Raw genomic sequence first — 25,131 nt, forward strand, 5'->3', positions numbered from 1 at the left:
GGCATATAGGACCCACTTATCCCAACACGAACGAAACCAACACACCCTGTCATTGACATAAGCTGTTAGCTCCTCCATCCTATCAATCTCTAGCGTAATTTCCCACCATAATGACAAGGTCGGTATATCTTGCAATAACCATTTCTTAGTTATACATTTCTTACTTGCAACAAGTAAGGCTCTTAACAAACGTGTCATTTTTAGACCAGTTCTGTGGCATACATCCAAAAAAGATTGTCTTCATGTCCAAGGGGAATGTACAGTCAAAAATGCCTTGTAATGTTCCATGAATGTCTTTCCAGTAGATCCGGAGCAAAGGACAATCCCACATAATATGGGTGTGGTGTGCTCGTTGGTATCCACAGTTTCTCCAACACGCAGGAGGATTCCCATCATAATGAGCCTTTTGACACGGAGTAATAAAGAACCTTATCAAAGACTTCCATCCAAATTCCCTCCAGCTGCTGGAGGAAGTACTCCTCCATTGCCGTTCCCACATCTGAGTCCATTCATCCCTTGAAATACACACCCCTCCCTCCTTTTCCCATAACGTCTTCACATAGTCAGTTGAGTGGGGAAGCTTATTTATAAGAAAATTATACAAAAAAGAAATAGGTCTTTTATTGACATCCCCACTATACGCCTGTCTAAACAGAGTTACCAATTCCACATTAGTATTTGACATCACTCCGATTGTTGTCTTTATATAATGTCTTATTTGCAAATATCGGTAGAAATCCTGTTTTTCCAGATTAAACTTCTGTTTCAATGTGTCAAAACTAATTAAGTTCCCATCCTTAATCAAACTATCGAATTTAGATAACCCTTTAGCAGACCAACTTTTAAAACGTGAGTCCAGTTTGTTTGGGATAAAGTCAGAGTCATATGCGTACCACTTAAATAGAGCCAAATCCCGTTCCAGTTTAAATTCCTTCACAACATTTCTCCATACAGTAAGTGTACATGACACCCAGGGGTTGCAAACCTTGTCTATACATTCTCGAATGTTCGAATCCATCAAGACAGCTTGTATTGGAAGGGTAAACATGCTCTCCTCAATAGTCTTCCATTGTGCTTGGTAGCTTGTATCACACCAATTGACCACAGTCTTCAGCTGAGCAGCCCGGAAATAATTTTTTAATGACGGCAGCCCCCATCCTCCCGCCTTCTTGTGTAGTTGTAAAGTTTTAAAACAAACTCTCGGCCTCTTCCCCCCCCATGTAAACCGCGATATTATTTTATCCCATTCGTTGAATCGGCTTGAATCAATAGGTATTGGTAGTGTTTGAAATAAGTATAATAATCTTGGCAGAATATTCATTTTGATGGATTCAATTCGTGAGTGTAGAGAGAGAAAGGGGATCATGTTCCATCGTCTAATATCACCCACTATTCTCCTTTGTAGGGAACCAAAGTTCTCCTCAAATAGTTTAGTTAAGTCCTTGGGAATAACAACTCCTAAATATTTCAATGATTTTGCTTGCCATCTCATTGGATATCGAACAACCAAGTGAGCCGGAGGGCTATAGTTATAACTGAGAATTTGAGTTTTAGACATATTAATTTTATAACCTGAGAGTTTCCCAAATTTTTGGCATAGATTCATCAACACAGGCAGAGATTCAGTGGGATGATCTAGATATATCAGTATGTCATCCACATAGCAAGCAAGCTTGTGTTCCTGTCCCGCGATGGTAATCCCCTTAATATCTTTGTTTTGTCTAATTGATTGTGCCAAAGGTCCTAAATACAAAGCAAACAAAAGCGGGGACCAAGCACAGCCTTGTTTATTTCCTCTCTGCAGAACAAAGCTGTTTGAAAGGTAACCATTAACTTTAATTCTTGCGGTGGGATTAGTATATAATACCCTCACCGTATCAACAATTACCTTATGTAAGCCAAATTTATCCAAGACTTTGTATAAAAAGTCCCAATTTACGGAATCGAAGGCTTTTTCTGCATCAATACTCATAAGCATGGCTGTACTCTTAGATGTCTGTATCTGATGTATTACATGAAGGGTTCTGCGTATATTGTCCTGGGTCTGTCGTCGCCTTATGAACCCCGTTTGGTCATTACTAATCAGGTCGGGTAGAAATTCTTCCATTCTCCTGGCCATTATAGAAGTAAATAGTCTGTAATCTATGTTAAGAACAGAGATGGGTCTATACGAGCCACACTCCATTTTGTCTCTCCCTTCTTTCGGGATAGCTGAGATGATAGCCTCCTTCCAACTCGGCGGAATTTGCGCTGTTTTTAACACCCAATTGAAAGTAGTGAGTAATGTAGGGATCAAGTCCTGTTTAAATTCCCGATACCACTCCGCGGTGTAACCATCGGAGCCTGGTGACTTATTTGGTTTCAACCTATTGATGGCATTCATAAGTTCAGATTCCATCACCTCCGCTATCATCATTTTATTTTGTTCCTCATTAACGCTCGGTAGGCATAAAGAATTCAGAAAATCATCCATTTCATACTTAGCCCCCCCCTGGAACTCCCGCGTATAATGTTTTATAAAATGATTCAAAAGCATCCTGTATCTTACTAGGATGAGTCATTATAGTTCCCGTCTCTGGGTGTTTAATTTTAGTTACAGTATTCTCCGCTATCTTCTTCTTAAGTTTCCATGCTAAAATTTTCATTGATTGCGATCCCCCTTCATAATATTTCTGTTTCAAATATAACAATTTTCTCTTTATCGCTTGTGTACTCAGCGTATTTATTTCATTTCTGATCGTTGTTAATTTCTGCAGGGTGTCTGCTGAAGACGTATGTTTGTGCTCACTTTCTAGTTGCTTTTGAATCTCTTGTAATTCTTCCATTTTTTTCTCTCTAGCTTTTTTTTGGAAGGAGGCGAACGCTATGATCTTCCCCCTCATGACAACTTTTAATGCATCCCATAATATCGGGGGTGACACCTCCCCATTATCATTAATTTCGTGATAATCTTTGAGTTCTTTCCTTATTACTTTCCTAAAATCCACATCTTTAAGCAGAGATGAATTCAATCTCCAAATTGAAATTTTAGGATATACGTTCAGATCAATCGTCAGATACACCGGTGCGTGATCACTTATATCTATCGAACCCATCTCGCATGTTAAAATTTTATCCCTATCTCTTCCAAACGTCAGAAAATAATCTATCCTCGTATAAAGGGAGTGTGGGGCTGAAAAGTGAGAGTAATCCCTCCTTGTAGGAAAACAATTTCTCCAAACATCAATTAAACCCACCTCGTCAAACAATGCTGAAATTCTTTTATATAAGGTACTCGATTCCAGCTTCCTTCTATTAGAACTATCTAGATCCGGCTGCAGGCGTACGTTCAGATCGCCGCCGCAAATTAAAGGGCCTTGGGTTTCTGTCACCATTATGTTAACAATGTTCTTAAAAAAATTCAAGTCACTTCCTGGTGGGGCGTACACATTCATTAAAGTAACCTGATTACCATCAACTGTTCCCCGAACCAATATAAACCTCCCCTCTTTATCTTTAATTTCGAATGATTTTTCAAAGTTCATAGCCCTGGAAATCAAGATCACCACACCCCGTCTGCGGCCGGATTCATACGATGAGGAGAACATGTTTGTAAAACCCATCCTCCTAAGTTTTTCATGTTCATTTTTATTCAAGTGTGTTTCTTGTAAGTATACAATCTGTACTCGATCTTTCTTCATTTTAGTCAAAATTCTACTTCGCTTAATAGGATTCGTGAGCCCATTCACATTAAAGGAAATAACCTTAATTCCCTTAGCACTCATTTTTCCAAAATAAAGTATCCAAATTTAAGTAACTTATCGACTGGTCAACTCCCACTAAGAACCCGAACAGTAAACAACAACAGTCGTCCAAAACCGGACAAAAAAAAAAACAACGTGATTCCAAGGTTGGGGTCAGTCCTCTGAGACCCTGACACATAAGTCCCATGAACAGGGGGAAGCCTCCCCTGGCTAAAGGGCAAGGGCCCCTAATATCTCCTTTAAGATGCATTTCACCACAGTCTCTCTAAGAGTCTTAATTATTTATCTAGTAAGGGGAAGGTATTTGTTCTCTCACCCACTTCGACAGAGCAGTATATCCTCATTAATCTCCTGTCATGGAGGGAGAGCGCCTTCTAAAAAGCTGAAGCTGCTCACGAATGGTTCTTTCTCTGTGCCCCTCCAAGTCACGCCGCTGCGACATTCCCGTCTTCTCCCATGCCAGACTTGACAGCTGCTCCGTTAGGGTCTGTTTCGAGACGACTTTTGCGATCTGGAATCCTCTGCTCCGCATATCCGTCGTCGCCTCCTCCGCATTCGAGTAAAGCACAGTTCCCTCTTGATAGAAGACCCTCAATTTGGCAGGATAGGGGGTCTGGAATCTTATGTTCTGTTTTTTCAAAGCCCTTTTAGCTTCTGCATAGTCCTTACGTTTTCGCAGGATGACTGGCGCGTAGTCCTGATCGAAATATATTCTCTGACCGTTCAGAAGAACAGTCCTCTTGGCCCATGCTTTGCGCAGAACTTCTTCCTTTGTGGTAAAGCGGGCAAAACGGATCAATATCGAACGTGGGGTTTCCTCTCGGTTCCTCACAGCTCCCAGAGCCCGGTGTGATCTCTCGATCCCGAGCTCTGTGCCCTGGGGGAGGTCGAGGCATTCCGTCAGTACTTTTTCCACAAAAACTGGCATTGAGGACCCCTCCACTCCTTCGGGGACATTATATAGCCTCAGGTTCTTTCGCCGGGCCCTGCCTTCCTGATCCGCGATTTTATTTTCTTGCTCGCCGATGATTTTTAGCATCTTTAGCATCACCTGTTCCACGTTTTGGACCCGGTCTTCCATCTTCGCAATACGGGTCTCTGCTTCAGTTATCCTATTGTTGGCTCTGACCAAGTCGGATTTAAATTCTTGGAATTCTCTTCGAAAGTCCCGTAGTTCCTCAAATATCGTGGTCAAAGCCGAGCCTTCGTCCGTGTTAGCCCTAGCGTTAGCTTCGTGTCGAGGTGGTGACGCCGCTGCTGAAAACCCTTCATTTGCACGTTCTTCTGCCGAACCTTTCTGCTTATCTCTTTTCCCCATGTTCACCCCGCTTATACCGCTGCTATCTGTCAAAAAATTGGTAGTAATTGTTACACTTCACGGGGTGAACCAATTAGTTATGAGAGAGAGCTACTCGTTAAGCTGCCATACGTTGGGATGACGTCCATAATGACATCTCTCACCTTCTTAACAAAATCCAGGGTGTTCTGGATTGGTGTTCAGAGCTGCCCACCAGCGGGTTGAGGATCGAAGCCAGAAACTTGGAGATGTTATAGGTGACTGAGTTGATCATGTAGATAATCGGTCTTAAAGGTGCACCCTGTTTATGTATCTTCGGTAAACCATACAGACTTGGTGTAGACTCCCCTGGGCACAGCCTGTGGTATGAGGTCTGGTCAATAGCCTTGTCCTGTTCTAACTGGTTCAGACAGTCTATCACCCTCTTCCTGGAACCGCTTCCTGGGTCTCGTTTCGGGGGGTCATAAGTATTTTCGTCACTGAGTAGTGACAAAATTTTCTCATGATAGTCTTTCTGGTTTAGCAAAACTGTGCACCTACCCTTGTCTGCCAGAAGGATGATAATGTTGCTGTCATTACTAAGTGATATGAGTGCCTTCCTCTCCTCCATGCTGATGTTGGATGCGGGGGGCTTTGCATTGCTGAGACAGACCAAAACTTTTGTCCGTAGTTGCTCTGCTTCCACATCTGCAATATTGTTGTTTCGAATTGCTGCTTTAGTTCCACTAACGGGATTTGTCTCGGCGTCACAGCAAAAATCAACCCTTAACCCTTTAAAGTCGGTCGGAGCGGGCACGCTCCATTTTGCGTAACTATTTTTAAATCCCGGTAGAACTGCAACCATGTAAGCTAGCGCAATAATTTTTTTTGCATATGAAACCGGAGGAGTCTTATGCCATCAGCTTGTCCTAAGTCACGGTTTCCTTCCACATATAGCTTCGCAAAAATTGCATAAAAACCACTTGCAGCAACAAAAACATAATATTCCAGAAACACGCTTTGCCGATTCGATTAGCTGTTTGTAACACTTCCTACGTTGGAATAGATCATCAGCGCAAACTATCGCATGTCCGCCATTATGTGCCCGAAACCGGAAGTGACGTCATTTTCGCGGAAATGTAGTTTTTAACTTTCGGGGCCTTATAAGCCTATACTGGTGTTTTTATTATGTTTGACTTTATGACTTTCTGTATCGTTTCTGGGATGCTTAGAAGTCAAATTGCACTGCTTTAAATAGTTTATTTTGATGCATATGCAGTTTTTTTTGCAAATTTCATTATAATATTTATTTTCGTTTTTCCTGCAGTATATAAAAATTGGTATATTTCAAAAATAAAACTATGAAGACACTCAAAATTAATTTCCTGTGGTGGGAAACTATTTTGTGCAACTTATTGTGCAATTTATGTAATTACTATTCACTTAATGCATACCTATTATTAAAATTTGGGCTACAATTGTTGTATTGATGTATAGCAACTTGAAATGCTCCCAAAAATGGCACTACAGCATGTAAAAATATAATATAAGCTCTGGCGGACTTGGTTCTATGGTAGGTCTTAAAGTGTTAAGCAAGGATGTTTTTCTCTGTTTGGATGAGTTGTCTGTCAGACAAATTCTTCACCCACTTGTCATCCTCGGTGTGGCATCCTTCTCTCTTCTGGCCGCTGAGTATACTCTATATATTTCAGTCATTATGCAAATGTACTGTTTATAAGATTGGGGAAACCTGCAGTCAGGTGAGACTGAAGAAATCACTTGGATGAGTGACGAAATGTTTCTCCCACTGAAAACGCTACGTCCAGATGAACAGAATCAACTTTTGGGGTCCTGTTTTTAATCTGAACATTTTGAATGAGTTCAGCTCAGTGAAGAGTTCCAGCTGGGAAAGATGATCTCGATCTCTGTTTGCTACCTGATGCTGTCAGGCACGACTGTTCACGTCCACACGCAGGAAAAATCTGCTGTCTGTTACCAAACAGAGCAGAAATCTCATCACTGGACAATAATGATGAATGAACTCAGAGCTGCTGATATCATATCTGATTTCAGGGGAACTAAACAAAGAAATTATTAGCTCATTTTAGCTTTCTGACCTTTCCAGATCCAGGTGATAGTAAGTCACAATGATGTTACCTGTCTGTGTCCAGCAGCAGCTGTATTCACTTTGAATATTGTTATAAACTGACATGGATCAGTTTGTCTTTGATTGATTTGTAAATGTTACTGTTTCCATTGAACCTGAGTGACGGTACAAAGACAGAGAGGGAGAGAAATAGAGAGCAGGGTGGAGACAGCAAAGAGAGAGCAAACAGAAACAGCAAACAGAAACAGACAGGTAACCAAGGTCAGCAACCAATCAGAAAGCTTCTGTTTGACCTACAGTCACTGATGATGACTGCACATAACCAAGCAGTGTGTTACTCTGATATCAAATATGGATCCTGCTCTTATAATAATGATCATCAGATGATATTATTGTGTTATTTTGTGGCTGAATACAATGTTTGTGTGATTATCAGTGAAAGAAGCAGTGAGGAGGATGGAGAGAGAGGACAGAGGGTGAAGTTAGAAACACTAAAAGGATTTTTCATGGATTTCATGGATGATTTGAGTGATTTCCAGCAGGACACTTAAACATGTCAGTGGACGTCCTAAAGAACATATTCACTGATATGAAACGTGTCATTGAACAGGATTAATATCAGTGGAAACATGGTGGAAACAGCTGTGACTGCATGGATGTGACACACTTCAAATCTGTTCTCCACTCGTGGATTTGGGATCCATGGAGCTGCTGCTGAGTCTGTACAATAAAGGAATGGTGTGGAAGGCTGCAGCATATGGACACAAACACTTTGTGGTCACAACCTAAACCTCCAACCTAAAGCACTGATGACATCATGACATTTGGCAAGCGCCGCCAGTAAGTTAGCTCGGGGATGTAAACAACAGCCAGAAACAGCAGTGAATTCCATCAGCAGAAAATAGAGACGACATTTCAGCAGCAACAACTAAACATTGAACAATCAGCTCTGTGATTAATTAGGAAATGAAGACACGAAGTCAGACGTTGGTCATTAGGAGCAGCAGCAGGAATGAGAGTGAATCCATGTGCTGCTGTGACATCAGCGTTAGCTCACATATTTGACACATGTTCAGTCCAGATGTCAGCAGTGTCTTCTCACTCAGTTTGTCCCACTGCTGGCAGTAAGAGAGCACAGCTGGTTCACCTCTGAGCCCTCACTCTGAACCATAGCACTGTCACTCATCAGGACATTACACTTTAATCACACTAAACCAGAGTCTTCCTCAGCACCTTCATCCTCACTCACCATGTTTATGCCACTATGTGTCTGTAGTTCTGTCTGTAGTCAGAGGAGAAGCTCAGACGGTGACTGCTCTGGATATTTGTCTCTGTTTTTAACATTAGAGTTCACTTCACTACAAAGAAGCTCTTCATAGATTCTTATTTCTGTCTTCTCTCTAACAGCAGCGTCTGAATGACCAACACAGGTACTACATGTAGATGTGAGTCTACAACACACACACATTTCCTGATCAACACAAAATTTCCTTTTATCTGAGAAACTCAAACTAATGTGTATATCTGAAGAACTAAACTACTAATCTACACTAATTAATGATGTTAATGATCACATCTGGACTCACCGAGCCTTTCTGCAGTTCCTTACAGCTGGAATCAGTCTCTGTCGTCCCCGCTCTGATGTGTTGTACTTCTGCAGGTCCAACTCATCCAGAACCTTCTCTGACATCTGCAGTATGAAGGCCAGAGCTGAGCACTGGATCTCAGAGAGTTCCTTCTCTGATCTGTTCTCTGACTTCAGGAACTCTTGGATCTCCTGATGTACTGAGAGGTCGTTTATCTCCATCAGACAGTGGAAGATGTTGATGCTTCTGTCAGGAGAGATTTCATAACTGTTCATCTCCTTCAGGTTGTTGATGACTCTCTGGATGGTTTCTGGACTGATCTCTGTCTGACCCAGCAGACCTCCTAAGAGTCTCTGGTTGGACTCCAGACAGAGACCATGAAGGAAGCGAACAAACAGGTCCAGGTGACCATTTTTGCTCTGGAGGGATTTCTCCATGAACCTGTTCAGGAAATCACCCACAGATGATTTCCAAGTTTGTCCCAGGAAATTCTTCAGCCCCTCTGTCTTCCTGTTGGTGTGACAGTGGAACATGTAGACAGCAGCCAGAAACTCCTGAATGCTCAGATGAACAAAGCAGTAGACTGGTTTCTGGAAGATCACACACTCTCTTTTGAAGATCTCTGTACAAACTCCTGAGTACACCGAGGCCTCTGTCACATCCAGACCACACTGCTCCAGGTCTTCTTGGTAGAACATGATGTTTCCTTTCTCCAGATGTTCAAACGCCAGCCTCCCCAGCTTCAGAAGAACTTCCCTGTCAGCCTCCGTCAGCTCCTTTGGACTCGTCTCATGTCCCTCATGGTACTTGTTCTTCTTCCTCTTTGTCTGAACCAGCAGGAAGTGTGAGTACATGTCAGTCAGGGTCTTGGGCAGCTCTCCTCTCTGCTCTGTAGTCAACATATGCTCCAGAACTGTAGCAGTGATCCAGCAGAAGACTGGGATACTACACATGATGTGGAGGCTCCTGGATGTCTTCACGTGGGAGATGATTCTGCTGGACAGCTCTTCATCACTGAATCTCCTCCTGAAGTACTCCTCCTTCTGGGCATCAGTGAAGCCTCGTACTTCTGTTAGCCTGTCAACACATGTAGGAGGGATCTGATTGGCTGCTGCAGGTCGGGAAGTTATCCAGACGAGAGCCGAGGGAAGCAGATTCCCCTGGATGAGGTTTGTCAGCAGCTGGCTGACTGATGACTTCTGTGTGACATCAGACAGCAGCTTCCTGTTGGTGAAATCCAATGAAAGTCTGCTTTCATCCAGGCCGTCAAAGATGAACAAAAGCTGAGAGACAGCCAGCTTCTCTGCTGTGACCTTCTGTAATGTTGGATGGAAAACATGGAGCAGCTCCAGAAGACTGTACTGCTCATCTCTGATCAGGTTCAGCTCCCTGAATGAAAGCAGAACCACCACACTGACATGTTGGTTCTCCAAGCCCTCTGCCCAGTCCAGAGTGAACTTCTGCACTGAGAAGGTTTTTCCAACACCAGCCACGCCATTGGTCAGAACCACTCTGATGGGTCTCTGTTGGTCAGGTAAGGCTTTAAAGATGTCCTGGCACCTGATTGGAGCGTCATGGAGGGCGTCCATCTTGGAAGCTGTCTCCAGCTGCCTCACCTCATGTTGGGTATGAACCTCTTCACTCTGTCCCTCTGTGATGTAGAGCTCAGTGTAGATCCTGTTGAGGAGGGTTCTACTTCCTGTTTCATCACTTCCTTCAGTCACACGTTCACATCTCCTCCTCAGACTGATCTTATGTTCATCTAAAACCTCCTGCAGACCAACATCTGAGCTCTCTGACCTCGTTGGTCCAGGTTCAGCACTGAAGCCTGGAGGGTGATCTTTGGACCAGTCACTCCTCACAGACGGACAGCTGGACCCTGCAGACTGTGACCTCTGACCTCTGCAGACACAAACATGATAAAGTGATTGAAGCAGCTGTGATCACACAGACTGCAGATAATGCCTGCTGTTTCCTGTCAGTAACAGTCCTCTTAGATTAGAGTTCAGCTTTTTACAGGAAAACTGGACAAAACGGATTTTTGTGACAAATTCATTTTCATTTCCTCTCAGCTCACAAACACAGTCAGAAAATCAACCATAATCAACACTAATTATAATGTCAGTGCAGAATTATTTCTGTTAACTCAGTGAGCTCAGCTCTCTGACCTCGTTGGTCCAGGTTCACCACTGAAGGCTGGAGGATGACCTTTGGAGTCATCACTCTCAGGTTCAGCACTGAAGTGTGGAACATGACCTTTGGACCGGTCACTGGTCACAGACGGACAGCTGGACCCTGCAGACTCTGCTCTGTCCTCCTCTTCCTCCATCATCATCTTCTTGGGGACTTCCGTCAGTCTGAGAGGTAAACCACAAACACTCAAGTGAGTTCACATTAACAGGAGTAACTGAGTTACAGTCGCTGACCTCTGACCTGTCATGTAACCTAGAAACCAGGTCACAAGATCCACATCATCGATCACAGAAACCTGAACTCACCTGCTGACTCTGAAATTTAAGACCTTCCAATAACAAAACACAAAAAGCAAGAAATGGACAGAACATTAGGAACAGCTCTGACTATGACACAATCAGCTCACTGCAAACTCTGACCTCAGTATGAATTAAGTCTTGAGTCTTGTCTCCAAAGTTACACACAAATCACTGTGTAACCGGTTTCTGCTTCACCCTGCTCTAACAGGCCGGCCCGGAAAACATTACACACTGCTAACATTACCTTCACATTGAGATGATCAGCGTCAGTCACCAAAAAGAGTTGGCAAAAGTATACACACTCTGTAATTAAGTAGAATTACAAATACTACTGTTAAAAATTACTCCAGTAAAAGTTGAAGTACTAATTCAATTTACTCAACTAGAAGTAAAAAGTACAGGTTCTGAAATGTACTCAAAGTAAGAAAGTAAAAGTAACTTGTTTTTACCACCTGTTTTTGTTCAAAGCTCACTGAACCTTGTGCTATATTAATATAATAATTAAATATCAGTAGATAGGAATACAAACTTTTTATTTCTGATTATACGCAGCTTGAATCAAAACACAGTCTGCCTCAGTTTTTTTGCAGCACGTTTCACAATATGAAAAACATAATTTCACATGTACAGACCCAACATCTGATTTAAAAACATGTGTGAGATTTACATTTCCAGTTTATCCAACACTAATAAGCAGTCTTTACCTTTAAATGTAAGCTCTCTTTTTCCTGTCCTTTCTTATCTTTCTCCACCTCTGAGGGAGGTCAGCTCTCTTTCTTTTTGTGTGTTACTTTGTCAGCTGATGTTTTTTGAGCTGATAGAAATGCTGCATTTGAAATTACCTGGCACTTTAAAAATGTTTTTCCCTTTATTCTCCTCTGCAGTAGAGGCTGAAGTACCACAACTGCAACTTATGGACACCTGCAGTCATTCACTGTTCCACTTTTAACCCACGACTTTGGCATATTGATCAGTTTTCTATGTTCAATGGGATGTTATGATGTGTGTGTTTGCTCTCCTGTATGCATGCAGTAATAAATAGCTTGACCACAGCTCTTTCCGTGTTGCAGACTTTATTTTATCAGAAAATTCCACGACAACATCATGATATAGACTAGTAATTTGCACTGATGTGTTTTCTAAATTCTATCACACACATATACGTGAAAAGTGAGTGTGCCTGCTGCTGCTGCTGTGCTGAAGTCTCACTCACAACCTGTCGAAAGGGGAGGGGGTGGGCTGCTTAAAATACATTTCATTCATAATGATGTCAATCCAATTATTTTTCCCGAGTTGTGTGAAATGCCAAAAAAAAACCCCTATAGAAACGAATCTGTGCACTAAGGTGTTGGTCTGTTAGTTTATGTTGTGGGGTTGGGTGTTGACACTGGAGTGCAAATTAACACCAATGGAAGATGGACAAGAAAAGGTCAAAGGTCATCAGGTCCTCAATTTAGAAAAAAATGAGAACGGACGAGGAGCAAAAGATACATGTAAGCAGATGTGTCTTTGGATAATGGCAGGTGTTATGTACGACATTTATCCTGAAACAAGATAACATTCATTAGTATGAATGTTTACCTGTTTACCTTTGTTAGCCACTTGGCTATGATAGTAAACAGCAGACAGACACTGATGTGGCTCATTGAATCTTTTGGACTGTGTTCAGCACAATATTAATTAGCCATTAATTGGAAGAGCTGTATTGTTGATTTGTCTGCTATTCTACTTAAAAGGTCAAACTAACATATAATATTGACTCATTACATGTAAAGTATTTCAAGCCTTTACTTTTTATAATTTTTATGATTATATATGGGGGGTTCGCCCAGGGCACGAAACAGGCTAGGACCGCCCCTGCCTGTGTACATGTCCCATGTTTAGTCAGTCTTGTCTTCATGTGTGTTTAGCTATTGTCTCTGTGTCCCTCTCTCTCTCTCCTGTCTGTCTCCTGCATCTAGTCAGTCTGTTTCTTTCTGTGTGTTTCCTGTTTTATTCTGAAAGTCTTGTGTCTCTAAAGGATTTTGTTAAGTTGTGCATTCTCCCTGTCTTGTTGTGTCTGATTAGTTCCAGCTGTTGTTTAACTGAATTTCCCGCAGGAACCAACTCGAGGGATTAATAAAGTTCTGTCTCTCTGTTTCTCCTCTTTAGCCTCGTTACAAACACTACAGCTAACAAGTGGATTTTCCTGTTTTAGCTCAGCCAGCAAACAAAACAGAACCACTTCCTGCTGAAGAGACAGAGAGAGAAAGTTTTTAAATAAACTCATTGCTGCAGCAAGGAGCAGCACAACAGTGAGACTGATTTTTAGCTTCAGTGTTCCTATTCTACACTAAGTCATTGCTTCTGTGTCTAATTAGCTAACATGAACTAATCTATGTCTATTAGCAACCAACCAACTCAAAGAGTTCATGTTACTAACAGCTCACCTCTCTGCAGCAGACACAGGCTGGACTTTAAAATTAATGATAGGGAAATCTTTAGATGACTCACTGTTTAAGGACACACAGCTGGGTTCAGGTCCAGCAGGTCTCCCATGGATCCTGTCAGAGAAGAAAAGATGTGTTTTTCATTTGTAGAAGCTGATGAAGACGTAAATTACCTTCATCATCCCAAACAGAGAAACAGGTTTGCAGGCTCAGCATGAGCAGAAGGAAACTCCAAACTAGTGTTTTACAGTGTAAGCACAGAGCGACACCCAGAGGTCATTTATGCTGTGCAGGACTATTGATGGTCCCATTGTGAGCAACAGGAGTTTAAATGTTGGACATGTTTTATAGAATAAAGGAATTCCTCACTCAGTTACTTCCTTTGAGATGCAGTTTAGAGACCAGGAAACAACATCAAGCAGTTCTAAGTAACAGCTCACATCTCTGCAGCAGACAGAGGCTGGACTTCAAAATCAAGGAGGTTATCTTTAGACCCGTCACTCTGTAAGGACACGGAGCTGGGTTCAGGTTCATGTTTGCATTTAGTTCCTTATTTCTTCCTGTGAATAATGATGGAGCAGTGATGTGAGTGCTGAGCTGTGACATGGAGAAGAGTCATGGACAGTTAGAGATGGTCATCTCACCTCTGAGCTTTGGTCTGGCTCTCATGTTCCCCACACAGAGTAGTTTTAGAGGGAGGGACTCCCTCCTCTCTGTCCTCTGTCCATGCTGCTGAATTCACATCAGCTCACACACACTTTCTACCTTCACCTGTAGAGGAAACACAAATCATTCATGTGCACATCAACTGAAATCCTCCTTTCCATCATGTGTGCTGTCCAAGTATCAGCTGCTTCTTTCCTGCTTCATCTCAGTGTCAGCTGAATGCAGTCAGACAGCAGTGTGAGGCAGAGGAAGCTGCCATCAGCTGCTCTACTTCTACTATCAGTCCACTAGATGGAGCCATGAAGCACACACGATACGTTCACTGAAACACACTGATTCACTGTGACTGGAAGCTTCAGTCAGTCCAACACGTGTGAACAACATTTTAAACATTTCAACTGATCCATGATTCAAAGAGGATCAGCAGAGTTAAGAGCTTTACACTAATTATTCCTGCTGAGTTTGCAGAGAACTGCACACACACTGATTTACTGTTTGGGAAACTAGAAAAACGTTCTTATGTTGAACTGGTTGTGTAATGCAGACTCCAAGGTTGGACGTTAACTCAAAAACACAGCTTTATTCGCTGAACCGAAGAAAATAATACAAAACTAAACTCACAGAGAAACAGACAAAGAAGAACAGCCATGGGGAACGAGGGAGAGGGAGAACAAAACACATGAGCTTGACAGAGAAGTGGAGGAAAGGCAGAAGAGAGGGAGCACGAGAGAGACATGAAGGGCTGAGGAAACATAGAATGGAACACAAGGACAAGTCAAAGGGGGGAATCTAACAATCAAGGAACTAAACAGGAAATATAAGAAACTCAAAACAGCATAAATAAGATTACTAATGAACCAGAACATAAACCATAATACAAAATATCACCAAAACACAAGAAACTCAAAATGCTGGGTGAAAAGAACAGAGAGCAAACTTCTCTTTGCTCTTCACTGTGTGAACAGCAGACAGACTCCATATTAATCTATGACAGCATCGTCCCTGCTGCTGCTGTCAGACCTGTTATTCACCCACTGCTCCCAGATGTTTCTACTGAAGGTTTTACTCATCAGTGAGAGTTAAAAGCTTGCACTTACACGATGACTACCAATAAAAATTAGTGTGCATTACTGTCAGGGCTGCAATGATTCATCCAGTAAGTTGAATGACTTGATAATAAAAATATTTGTTTTATGCTTTGCATTGTGACCCATTATTGGATTCGCAGGGACACATTAACCTGAGATTCGATGTGCAAACCACTACAGTATAGAGCCTTGTTAGGAATAATAAACAAATAATAATAATAATAGTAATAATAATAAGGTCAACTTAAGTGATTGTTTTTGACTGAACATTACATGTAATGTAACAAGCAGTAAATTCAGGTTAAGTGCATTATCAGCATTTGCTGGAGCTCTTTATCCTTCTCTTTACTGCTCACCTCTTACAAAGTGTTCACACAGTTTGCTAGCTTCTTTAGCCTGCTAGCTACGCTAACAAGTCCACTTGTCGCTACCCGATCTGTACCGGAAACCTGATCGATACCCCGCATCCGCAAATCCTACGTCACTTCCTCTCTTTGCCAACATTGCGACATTCAATATATTTGAATGATGCGGTTAGCGCCCAGTTAGCTCCTAGCATTTCTCAACAGCTCTGCCTCCTTTTCGACTACCGGGACATTTAAACTATGAATAATCCGTATACAAACAAATTCATGCTTTTCTCCTCAACAGAGAGCGTTCAGCTGATTGAACAACAGCACCGTAAAATAAGAAGAATGGTGCCAAATTACAGAGTTAATAATACAGACTTTGTAATGTGTCACGTGAAGATTCATCAGCCAGATGAAGTGTTTACTGACAACTGACAGTGATAGCGGACATCATCATCACTATTCCAATGAATCCTTCCACACAGACAAGCATAAAGACACTCGACTATCACTAAATCAAATTTAACACACGTTTGTAATGACGCTAATTCAGTTTACTATAGGGTTCATTCGCTCGGTCAGCAGGTGGCGGTATCCTCGAACACTGGGGAGTACACTGCCATTAAACGAACAGAAGAAGAAGAAAACCCCTGCACATGCGCGGTACAGATAGGGTAGACCCGATTTGTACGGTCCGACTTTGCACATGCGCAGTAAGGATCGGGGAGTCCTGATCCCTAACTATCTTTTTATTTTTTTTGTTTTTGTCTACATTATATTAAATGTTTCATTATCGGAAACATCTTAAGAGATACTTATTCTTAACATCTTAACAGATACTCTGACCCGTAACTATCGCAAAACACTTCGACCGGAAGTAGACACCTTTCGCGCATGCGGGGTACCGATCAGGTTTCCGGTACGGATCGGGTAGTGACACCACTGCCTGCACACACTCGACTCGGCCACATGACAGACAGGGGGGATAGCAGCTGCTCTGCTAGCTGCTCTGCTAGCTGCTCTGCTAGCTGCTCTGCTAGCTGCTCTGCTAGCTGCTCTGCTAGCTGCTCTGCTAGCTGCTCTGCTCTGCTAGCTGCTCTGCTAGCTGCTCTGCTCTGCTAGCTGCTCTGCTCTGCTAGCTGCTCTGCTAGCTGCTCGCTCATGTTAAAGGTCAGAGTAAAGAAATGAGGTGATGCTGCTGGAAGACACGTCACAGACTAGCAGCATTTAGTTACTCAGCATATATTTAATCCTCATTATCTGCTACTGTCACCTCTATTTACCTCTGACAACAAGAACATTTAACCAACAGTTTATTAGCTTGGTTGAAATTATGAACAGGCATCAGCGCGGTCACCTATACTGTCCTTTAGTGCTGCAGCAGCAGGAACACCAGTTAACCTGGAATCTCTTTTTCTCTCTGAAACACAGTGACAGCAGACTGAGTCAAAGACAGAAACTTTATTTAAACAGCAAATATTCACCGGCGTCACTTCGTGATCCAGGATTCAAAGAGGACGTTGCACTTACTCAGCTTCTTGAACGTCTTCACTCTGCAGCTCTCTGCTGTCTGGACCAGGTCTGTGTAGAAACAGAGAAAATCCTCTGCTTCTTCTCCGTCATCAGTCCTCTGTGTCTGCAGGCTGCATCACATTAAACACTTCACACCAGCAAAGAGTCTGAAGCTTGCAGGTCAAAGCCCAGCTCCTGCATTGTATATAACAATTCACTTTGCAAGAGTAGATAGCCATTTATGGTTGTCTCTGCAGCCATAAACAGTTTAAACATTAAACACTGAACCATAAAAGAGGCTTAATCTGCAGGCTGTTTTCTCTGAGCTACACTATGTTTCAAATGTTGTAAATAACCAAAGTGCTGAACTGGGAGTGATTTGGATGTATTATTGGTTTGGTTGGTGTTTATATATTTCCATGTAGCTGAATGAAGACATATTCACTCATACATTTTCAAAGTGAGTAAAGGTCCACCACGTCTATGCTTTTATGCCTCTTCCTGAGATAACCCCAGTGATTTTCCCTTGGTCTGAAATCTCACCTGATCTTTTGATATTGAGAGTCATCTGCCTTTAAGTCAACTAACCACTGTTACTAGATTGTATCACACCATCTTAACAAGAACTGAGTGTGTTAAGTAGTTAAATTTCATGTAGATCGTATATGATTTAATTATGTTCATGCTAGAAACATTTTTCGTTCAAACACATTAGATTCTTGTAAATGTAATAAGCATCCAGTTTCTCTTTTTTGAGTGAATGATTAAGAAGAACAAACAGAGTGTTTCTATATGGAAACTAAATGATTCCTACAGCATTTCTGTACTCTCTGTATTCAAGTGCAACATTTGGACTTCTGCTGTGTTTCTATTTGAAACCATGTTTTAAGTATTTAAGTATTCAGTTTTCAGGCCCCTCTTCTGTGGAACCAGCTTCCAGTTTGGATTCAGGAGACAGACACTATCTCTACTTTCAAGATTAGGCTTAAAACTTTCCTTTTTGCTAAAGCATATAGTTAGGGCTGGACCAGGTGACCCTGAATCCTCCCTTAGTTATGCTGCAATAGACGTAGGCTGCCGGGGATTCCCATGATGCATCGAGTTTTTCCTTTCCAGTCACCTTTCTCACTCACTATGTGTTAATAGACTTCTCTGCATCGAATCATATGTGTTATTAATCTCTGTCTCTCTTCCACAGCATGTCTTTATCCTGTTTTCCTTCTTTCACCCCAACTGGTCGCAGCAGATGGCCGCCCCTCCCTGAGCCTGGTTCTGCCGGAGGTTTCTTCCTGTTAAAAGGGAGTTTTTCCTTCCCACTGTCGCCAAAGTGCTTGCTCATAGGGGGTCATATGATATGATTGTTGGGTTTTTCTCTGTATTTAATATTGTGCTATCTACTGTACAATATAAAGCGCCTTGAGGCGACTTTTGTTGTGATTTGGCGCTATATAAATAAAATTGAATTGAATATTAAAAAACAAACCCAGTCTTCCACATGGGTGTGTCTGCAGGCTTCAGCATTGTGAACATTAAACACCATAAAAGACTCATAAGGTCGGGTGCTTTTAGATCAATCATTAACCTGCAGCAGGTGTGTCCTTATGTGTTTGTAAGGGTTTCACTTTCAGGAGAAGATTTCAATGAGTCACACAAATGTGAACTACAAAGTCTGTGACACACAATTTACTGCAAACTGCATGAAATCTGAAGCCTGAAGAAATCCAGTCTTCTGCCTGTTGTAGTTGTGACAGCTGCTAGTAGGAGAGTTTGTTTTTAGGAGGTGGAGATGTTCTCAGAACGAGTGCGTAATCGGCTCTTTGTGTCGACGCTAAAAGCTGTGAGCCAAAACTCTCTGCACTGAAACTCTTCACTCAGTCCTCACACTGAGAGTTTAGAGGCTGAACTTCTTGTCCCTCCATAACACTGTTTTCATGAAACAGAGCAGAAATGAGCTTCTTTTTCTCAGCAGTGCGCACACAGAGAGCCACTTCTCTCTGCTCAATCTGAACAAATCAAAGTGAAATAAATTAAATAAAACAAATATGTAAGACTGCTTTCTTCCATTTGTGCAACATCTCTAAAGTTAGAAATATCCTGTCTCAGAGTGACGCTGAAAAACTAGTTCATGCATTTATTACTTCCAGGCTGGACTACCGTAATTCATTATTATCAGGATGTCCTAAAAACTCGCTGAAAAGCCTTCAGTTAATCCAAAATGCTGCAGCAAGAGTCCTGACAGGGACTAGAAAGAGAGCAGATTTCTCCTGTTTTGGCTTCCTGTTAAATCCAGAATTCAAAATCCTGCTCCTCACATACAAGGTCTTAAATAATCAGGCCCCATCTTATCTTAATGACCTTGTAGTACCATATCACCCTATTAGAGCACTTCGTTCTCGCACTGCAGGCCTACTTGTTGTTCCTAGAGTATTTAAAAGTAGAATGGGAGGCAGAGCCTTCAGTTTTCAGGCCCCTCTTCTGTGGAACCAGCTTCCAGTTTGGATTCAGGAGACAGACACTATCTCTACTTTTAAGTTTAGGCTTCAAACTTTCCTTTTTGCTAAAGCATATAGTTAGGGCTGGACCAGGTGACCCTGAATCCTCCCTCAGTTACACTCAATAAAGTCTGTTGTTGGATGAACACAATTTAATCATGGCACCTTTTTCTACGTGATTTAACCAAGTACAATAACCGATTTTTGACCATGTCAAAACAACACATTTGGCATTTGGTGGTTTGATGTAATCAGATTACCTTGGATCCACGTAGTATACTAACGGTGTGTTCACACTAAACGCGATAGATGTGACCAAAACGCGCCAGACGCCCCTAACTTGCAAATTCGCACCTCGACGCGTGTCTAACGCGAATTAATCAAGTGAACCGAAAATGTGGGAGGAAGTTGTGCCAGACAGTTGTGCAAGATGGCAGCTGTCGAGCTAGCATTTGAAGAGAGAATCTCCCTTCTCTATTTACTGTGGAGAGCAGAGTAGCGGCATTAAGGACGTCCTCGCCTTACCTGGGTCCATCAGGTCCTTCAGAAGCGTGAGCAGTTTGGTGAGTTTCACCACTTGCTCCAGGAACTGCGCCTGGATGGCGGCCGCTTTCAGCGGTACCACCGTCTTTCCCTCGCCCAGTTTGAGGACCTGCTGTCCCGCGTCAGTCCAAGCATCGCCCGCCTAGACACCAACTACAGGCGCTCAATCCCACCTGCAGAGCGCCTGTCCATCTGCCTGCAGTTAGTAAAAGTGTTTAATACGGTAGTCCTCTATTGATACCTGTGCTAATATATGCTAAACTATCCGTTTATACACTGCTAACATGGATGTGCTATGCTATCAGTGAATGCTGTCGGTGTTTACTGATAGCAAACTGTGGTATGGAGACGACTGTTTATAATATTTCTAGTGATACTCAAAAGGTCTCATCAAGTCCCGATTTAATTCGATTTATGCTGTTATCAGTGTTAGCAATGATAGCATGGCTGTGGTGTCTATCAGTGAATGCTCTCGGTGTTTGCTGATATCAAACTGTGGTATGAGGACCACTGTGGGTTAATCTTTGTAGTGATACTCACTCCTTTTTTTAATTTAGACCTGGTTTAATTCTGGTATAGTTGAATATTTGTATATAATCCCAGCAGCTGTCAGACTCTATAACAGGGGTCACCAGCCTTTCTTAAAACTGAGAGCTAGATGAAATTGTGAAGTTTGGTTCATCTTTAGTTATATGGTTCTATCTAGCATATTCTATCTTGATAAGCTGTCTTATCACAGGTTAATTTTTCAAAAATATTAACAATGATTTAAGCAAGGAAAGGGCTACATGTCAACATACAACTCTTTATTTCTATTAATGTCTTACTTCATTCCTACCTGACTGACATGTTGAGGGATTATGAGTGATTGGCTCACTGTAGTGTTAAAAGTTGCTACCAATCAAATTATGATATGTTAAAGTTAAAACAAAACAACTGTTTTACATTATATCTAATATATATTATGTAATTATCCTTATAATTACAAAATGTTTTATGTAAGATTTATGTTTTGTAATTTAAATCTGACATCACAAAAGTATTTTGGAATTTGAATAATGTATTTTGTAACTGCAGTACACATAATACTAATTTTGAACAATTTTGTCCAGGTTCCTTGCCACCGGGGACTCCTTCAGGACCATCGCGTTCAGTTTCAGAGTCGGTGTGTCCACGGTGTGCCAGATCACCCCCCAGGTAGCGACGGCCATTTGGGACTGTCTAGTGGACGACTTCATGGCTGTGCCTTCACCTGGAGACTGGCGGTCCATAACAGAGGGATTCCAGGAGTGCTGGAACTTCCCTCTCTGCTGTGGAGCTCTGGATGGGAAGCACGTCCAGACAAAGGCCCCCCATATATCATATAGGAGACACACACATTGATATACACTAAATATTTATTTCATTTCTTTTTTTGTGGTGCCCAAATTTATGCACCTGCTTGATTTTGTTTAAACAATTATTGCACACTTTTTGTAATTCCAGTAAACTTCTTTTCACTTCTCAAATATCTGTGTGTGTCTCCTGTATGATATATTTAACTGACATTTTTTATTGTAACAACCAACGATTTATACAGGAAAATACTGGCTATTAACAAGGTTGCCCAAACTTTTGCATCCCACTGTATTAGTATATTTTGTCATTAGTATAATATGAAATAAATTCTACATGTGTCAAGTCGTGTGCCAACATTTGCTGTGTAGTAGAACTGAGACATTAGTCATTATAAAAATTTATTTGAAATCATATTAAAATTCTCAAACAGAAAAACATTAAACATAAATATATAAAATACAAGTATTTAAAGAGAGACTGGAATAAAAAGGACCCAGCTGCTCTCCAGAGCAGGAACAAGGCTGAGGAGGAAATGCTCCATTGGAGACTGGCATGGCCTCTTCAGGAACTCCAGGATGGCCAGCTCCACCACCGATGGACCGTCCTGGGACCTGTCCCTCATCTGCCTCGGAGCCGTCCTCCTCTCTGGGCCTGTAAAACAGCACAAAACACAAGGAAAAGAGAAGGCTGATGCTAGATTTTCATTTCAACATTGAAAAAACAAAACACAGGATATAATCAGATTGGTTGTAGACATTTAGTAAAGTAATCACAAGGGAATCCCACCGAGTAAAAAGTTATCAGTGCGTGCTGTACATCTGATGCTACAATTACATACCTGTGGGTGCAGCAGCAGGAGCTCAGGGACTGGGGAGCCAGGAAAAGCAACAGGTGATGCTCTGCTGCAGAATCAGCTGGTTCTATCAAGACAATATTAAATGTTAACAGGTTTTAAACAATAGTCATAGAGAAAGTATGTACAGTGGTCCCTCATTTATTGCAGCAGGGGTTGTCAGAATAACTAGCCCCTCGCCACGCACTTTATACACTTTTTCCCCACACACATGAACATTAGTCACAGTTCTCACAAGTTGATTCTCAAAGTGCAAACCTTTGTAGATTGCAAAACGTAAAAGTATTATTATGCCGTGTTTTGTCTTCATCTGCCTGCCACTTTCATGCGCCTTTTTCCCTCGCGGTGCAGATGTGTATTTCCGAACGAGGGTCATAGTTATGAGTGTTTTTGTGCTGTTTTATCTATTGGACGTGATGGTTATCAAAACCAAACATGATAAATTTGGCAAGTGCTGGAGACACAACACGGAGGAGATTTGTCAATCAGGCTGCAGAATGCAATGCTGTACTGTGCAATAAAAAATCAGCGAAAAAGCGAGGCAGTGACGGATGAGCGGGACCACTGTGTGCTGTTTATTAATAAACTATATTCCTATATGACAACATGCATAAAAGCAGAATGGCATTTGTACATTTGTACATCAGTGGGAAAATAGCGGGACAGTAGGCGGGCTTGCTAGCTTTTGCGCGGCTTCATCGGGTCAGTCTGAAAATTAAAAAGAAGAATGAATGAACTTACCAGGTTGCCCGATCTCCTCACTTCTGTGCCTCCAAGCTAGGTCCTTTTTATTCCTGTCTCGGTAGAAGTAGCAGCTGGCATCATACAGCTCTGGGTGATTAGCCACGGCAGTGATGAGTTTTTCCTCCATACTGATTGAAGAATGAAGGGCTTTGGTTTGATCTGCCCCTGTGACCTGGTTACAGCCACGTCACCAGGCTCCTGATTGGTTGTCGCGGCGCGATTTGACGCTGGAGTTCAGATTTTCCAACTCCAGCGGTAGAGGCGAAACACGCGTATGCACAAAATGCAACACAAAAACTCACGCGCATGGTTTTTTCCGCGAGTCAAACACGCCAGACGCGGTACACTGACGCGCGTTTCACGGGTTTTGGCGTTTTCGCGACGCAAATATGCTTCCGAATTTTCGCCGGACGCGCAATCGCGTGTCGTCCCGCTCTTTCCATTGACTTTACATGTAAACCTGACGCTCTGGCCGCCTCTATCACGTTCAGTGTGAACACACCGTTAGGCTGCGTTCACACCGAACGCGATAGAGGCGAGCGACAACGCCCCAAACGCCCCTAATTTGACGCGTGCACATTCGCACCTCAACGCGTGTCCAGGAAAAATCCACCGCGCCTCAAAATTGCATCTTTCCACGCGCGTGAACCGGAAATGTGGGAGGAATGTGGGAGGAAGGTGTGCCAGATGGTATCTTTGCAAGATGGCAGCTGTCGAGCTAGAGCTTGAAGAGAGAGTCAGCCTTCTCTATCTACTGTGGAGAGCAGAGCAGCGGCGTAAAAGACGTCCTCGCTGTACCTGGGTCCATCAGCTCCTCCAGAGGCGTGAGCAGTTTGGTGAGTTTCACCACTTGCTCCAGGAGCTGCGCCTAGATGACGGCCGATTCCAGCGATACCACCGTATGTCACCCGGCCAGTTTGAGGACCTGCTTTCCCGCGTCGGTCCCAGGATCGCCCGCCTAGACACCAACTACAGGCGCTCAATCCCACCTGCAGAGCGTCTGTCCATCTGCCTGAGGTCAGTAAAAGTGTTTAAAACGGTAGTCCGTTATTGATACCTGTGCTAATATATGCTAAACCATCCGTTCATACACTGCTAACATGGATGTGCTATGCTAACAGTGAATGCCGTCGGTGTTTACTGATAGCAAACTGTGGTAAAGAGACGACTGTTTATAATATTACCAGCGATACTCGAAAGGTCTCATCAAGTCCCGATTTTATTCGATCTATGCTGTTATCAGTGTTCACAATGATAGCATGGCTGTGGTGTCTATCAGTGTATGCTCTCGGTGTTTGCTTTGTAGTGATACACACCGCTTTTCTGTTATGTAGACCAGGTTTAATTCTGGGATAGTTGAATATTTCCATGTAATCCCCGCAGACTGTTATAGATTACATCAAACATACAATATGTAATTATGCTTATAATTACAAAATGGTTTAAGGAAGATCTATGTTTTGTAATTTAAATGTGACATCACAAAAGTGTTTTGGGATTTGAATAATGTATTTTGCAACTGCAGTACACATAATACTGATTTCAAACACTTATGTCCAGGTTCCTTGCCACCGGGGACTCCTTCAGGACCATCACATACAGTTTCCGAGTTGGTGTGTCCACAGTGAGCCAGATCATCCCCCAGGTAGCGACAGCCATCTGGGACTGTCTAGTGGACGACTTCATGGCTGTGCCCTCAACTGCAGACTGGCGGTCCATTGCAGAGGGATTCCAGGAGCGCTGGAACTTCCCTCTCTGCTGTGGAGCTCTGGATGGGAAGCACGTCCAGATGAAGGCACCCCCCAACTCAGGATCCATGTTCCACAACTACAAGGGAACTTTTTCCAACAGGTTTTAATTTTCTAAAATATATTTTTTGATTTTTCAAAAACATATTTACAAATAATTGTTA

General features: G+C 42.4%; 1 protein-coding gene across 1 annotated transcript in view; it reads right to left on the reverse strand.

Annotated features, from left to right (window-relative positions):
* LOC134624113 (protein NLRC3-like) overlaps nucleotides 1–23,346 on the reverse strand; it is a 47,449-nt gene extending 24,103 nt beyond the window's left edge. Inside the window, exons 1-6 of the mRNA XM_065470269.1 lie at nucleotides 23,217–23,346; nucleotides 22,461–22,489; nucleotides 20,224–20,426; nucleotides 17,231–17,380; nucleotides 10,881–11,069; nucleotides 8,713–10,614 (exon numbers count right to left, since the gene is read on the reverse strand). Coding sequence (XP_065326341.1) covers nucleotides 8,713–10,614; nucleotides 10,881–11,069; nucleotides 17,231–17,380; nucleotides 20,224–20,426; nucleotides 22,461–22,489; nucleotides 23,217–23,346 — 2,603 coding nt within the window. The remainder of the gene's footprint in view (nucleotides 1–8,712; nucleotides 10,615–10,880; nucleotides 11,070–17,230; nucleotides 17,381–20,223; nucleotides 20,427–22,460; nucleotides 22,490–23,216) is intronic.
* Between the last annotated feature and the right edge of the window lie 1,785 nt (nucleotides 23,347–25,131).

This window comes from Pelmatolapia mariae, linkage group LG3_W, assembly GCF_036321145.2.
Source record: "Pelmatolapia mariae isolate MD_Pm_ZW linkage group LG3_W, Pm_UMD_F_2, whole genome shotgun sequence".
Taxonomy (NCBI): Eukaryota; Metazoa; Chordata; class Actinopteri; order Cichliformes; family Cichlidae; genus Pelmatolapia; species Pelmatolapia mariae.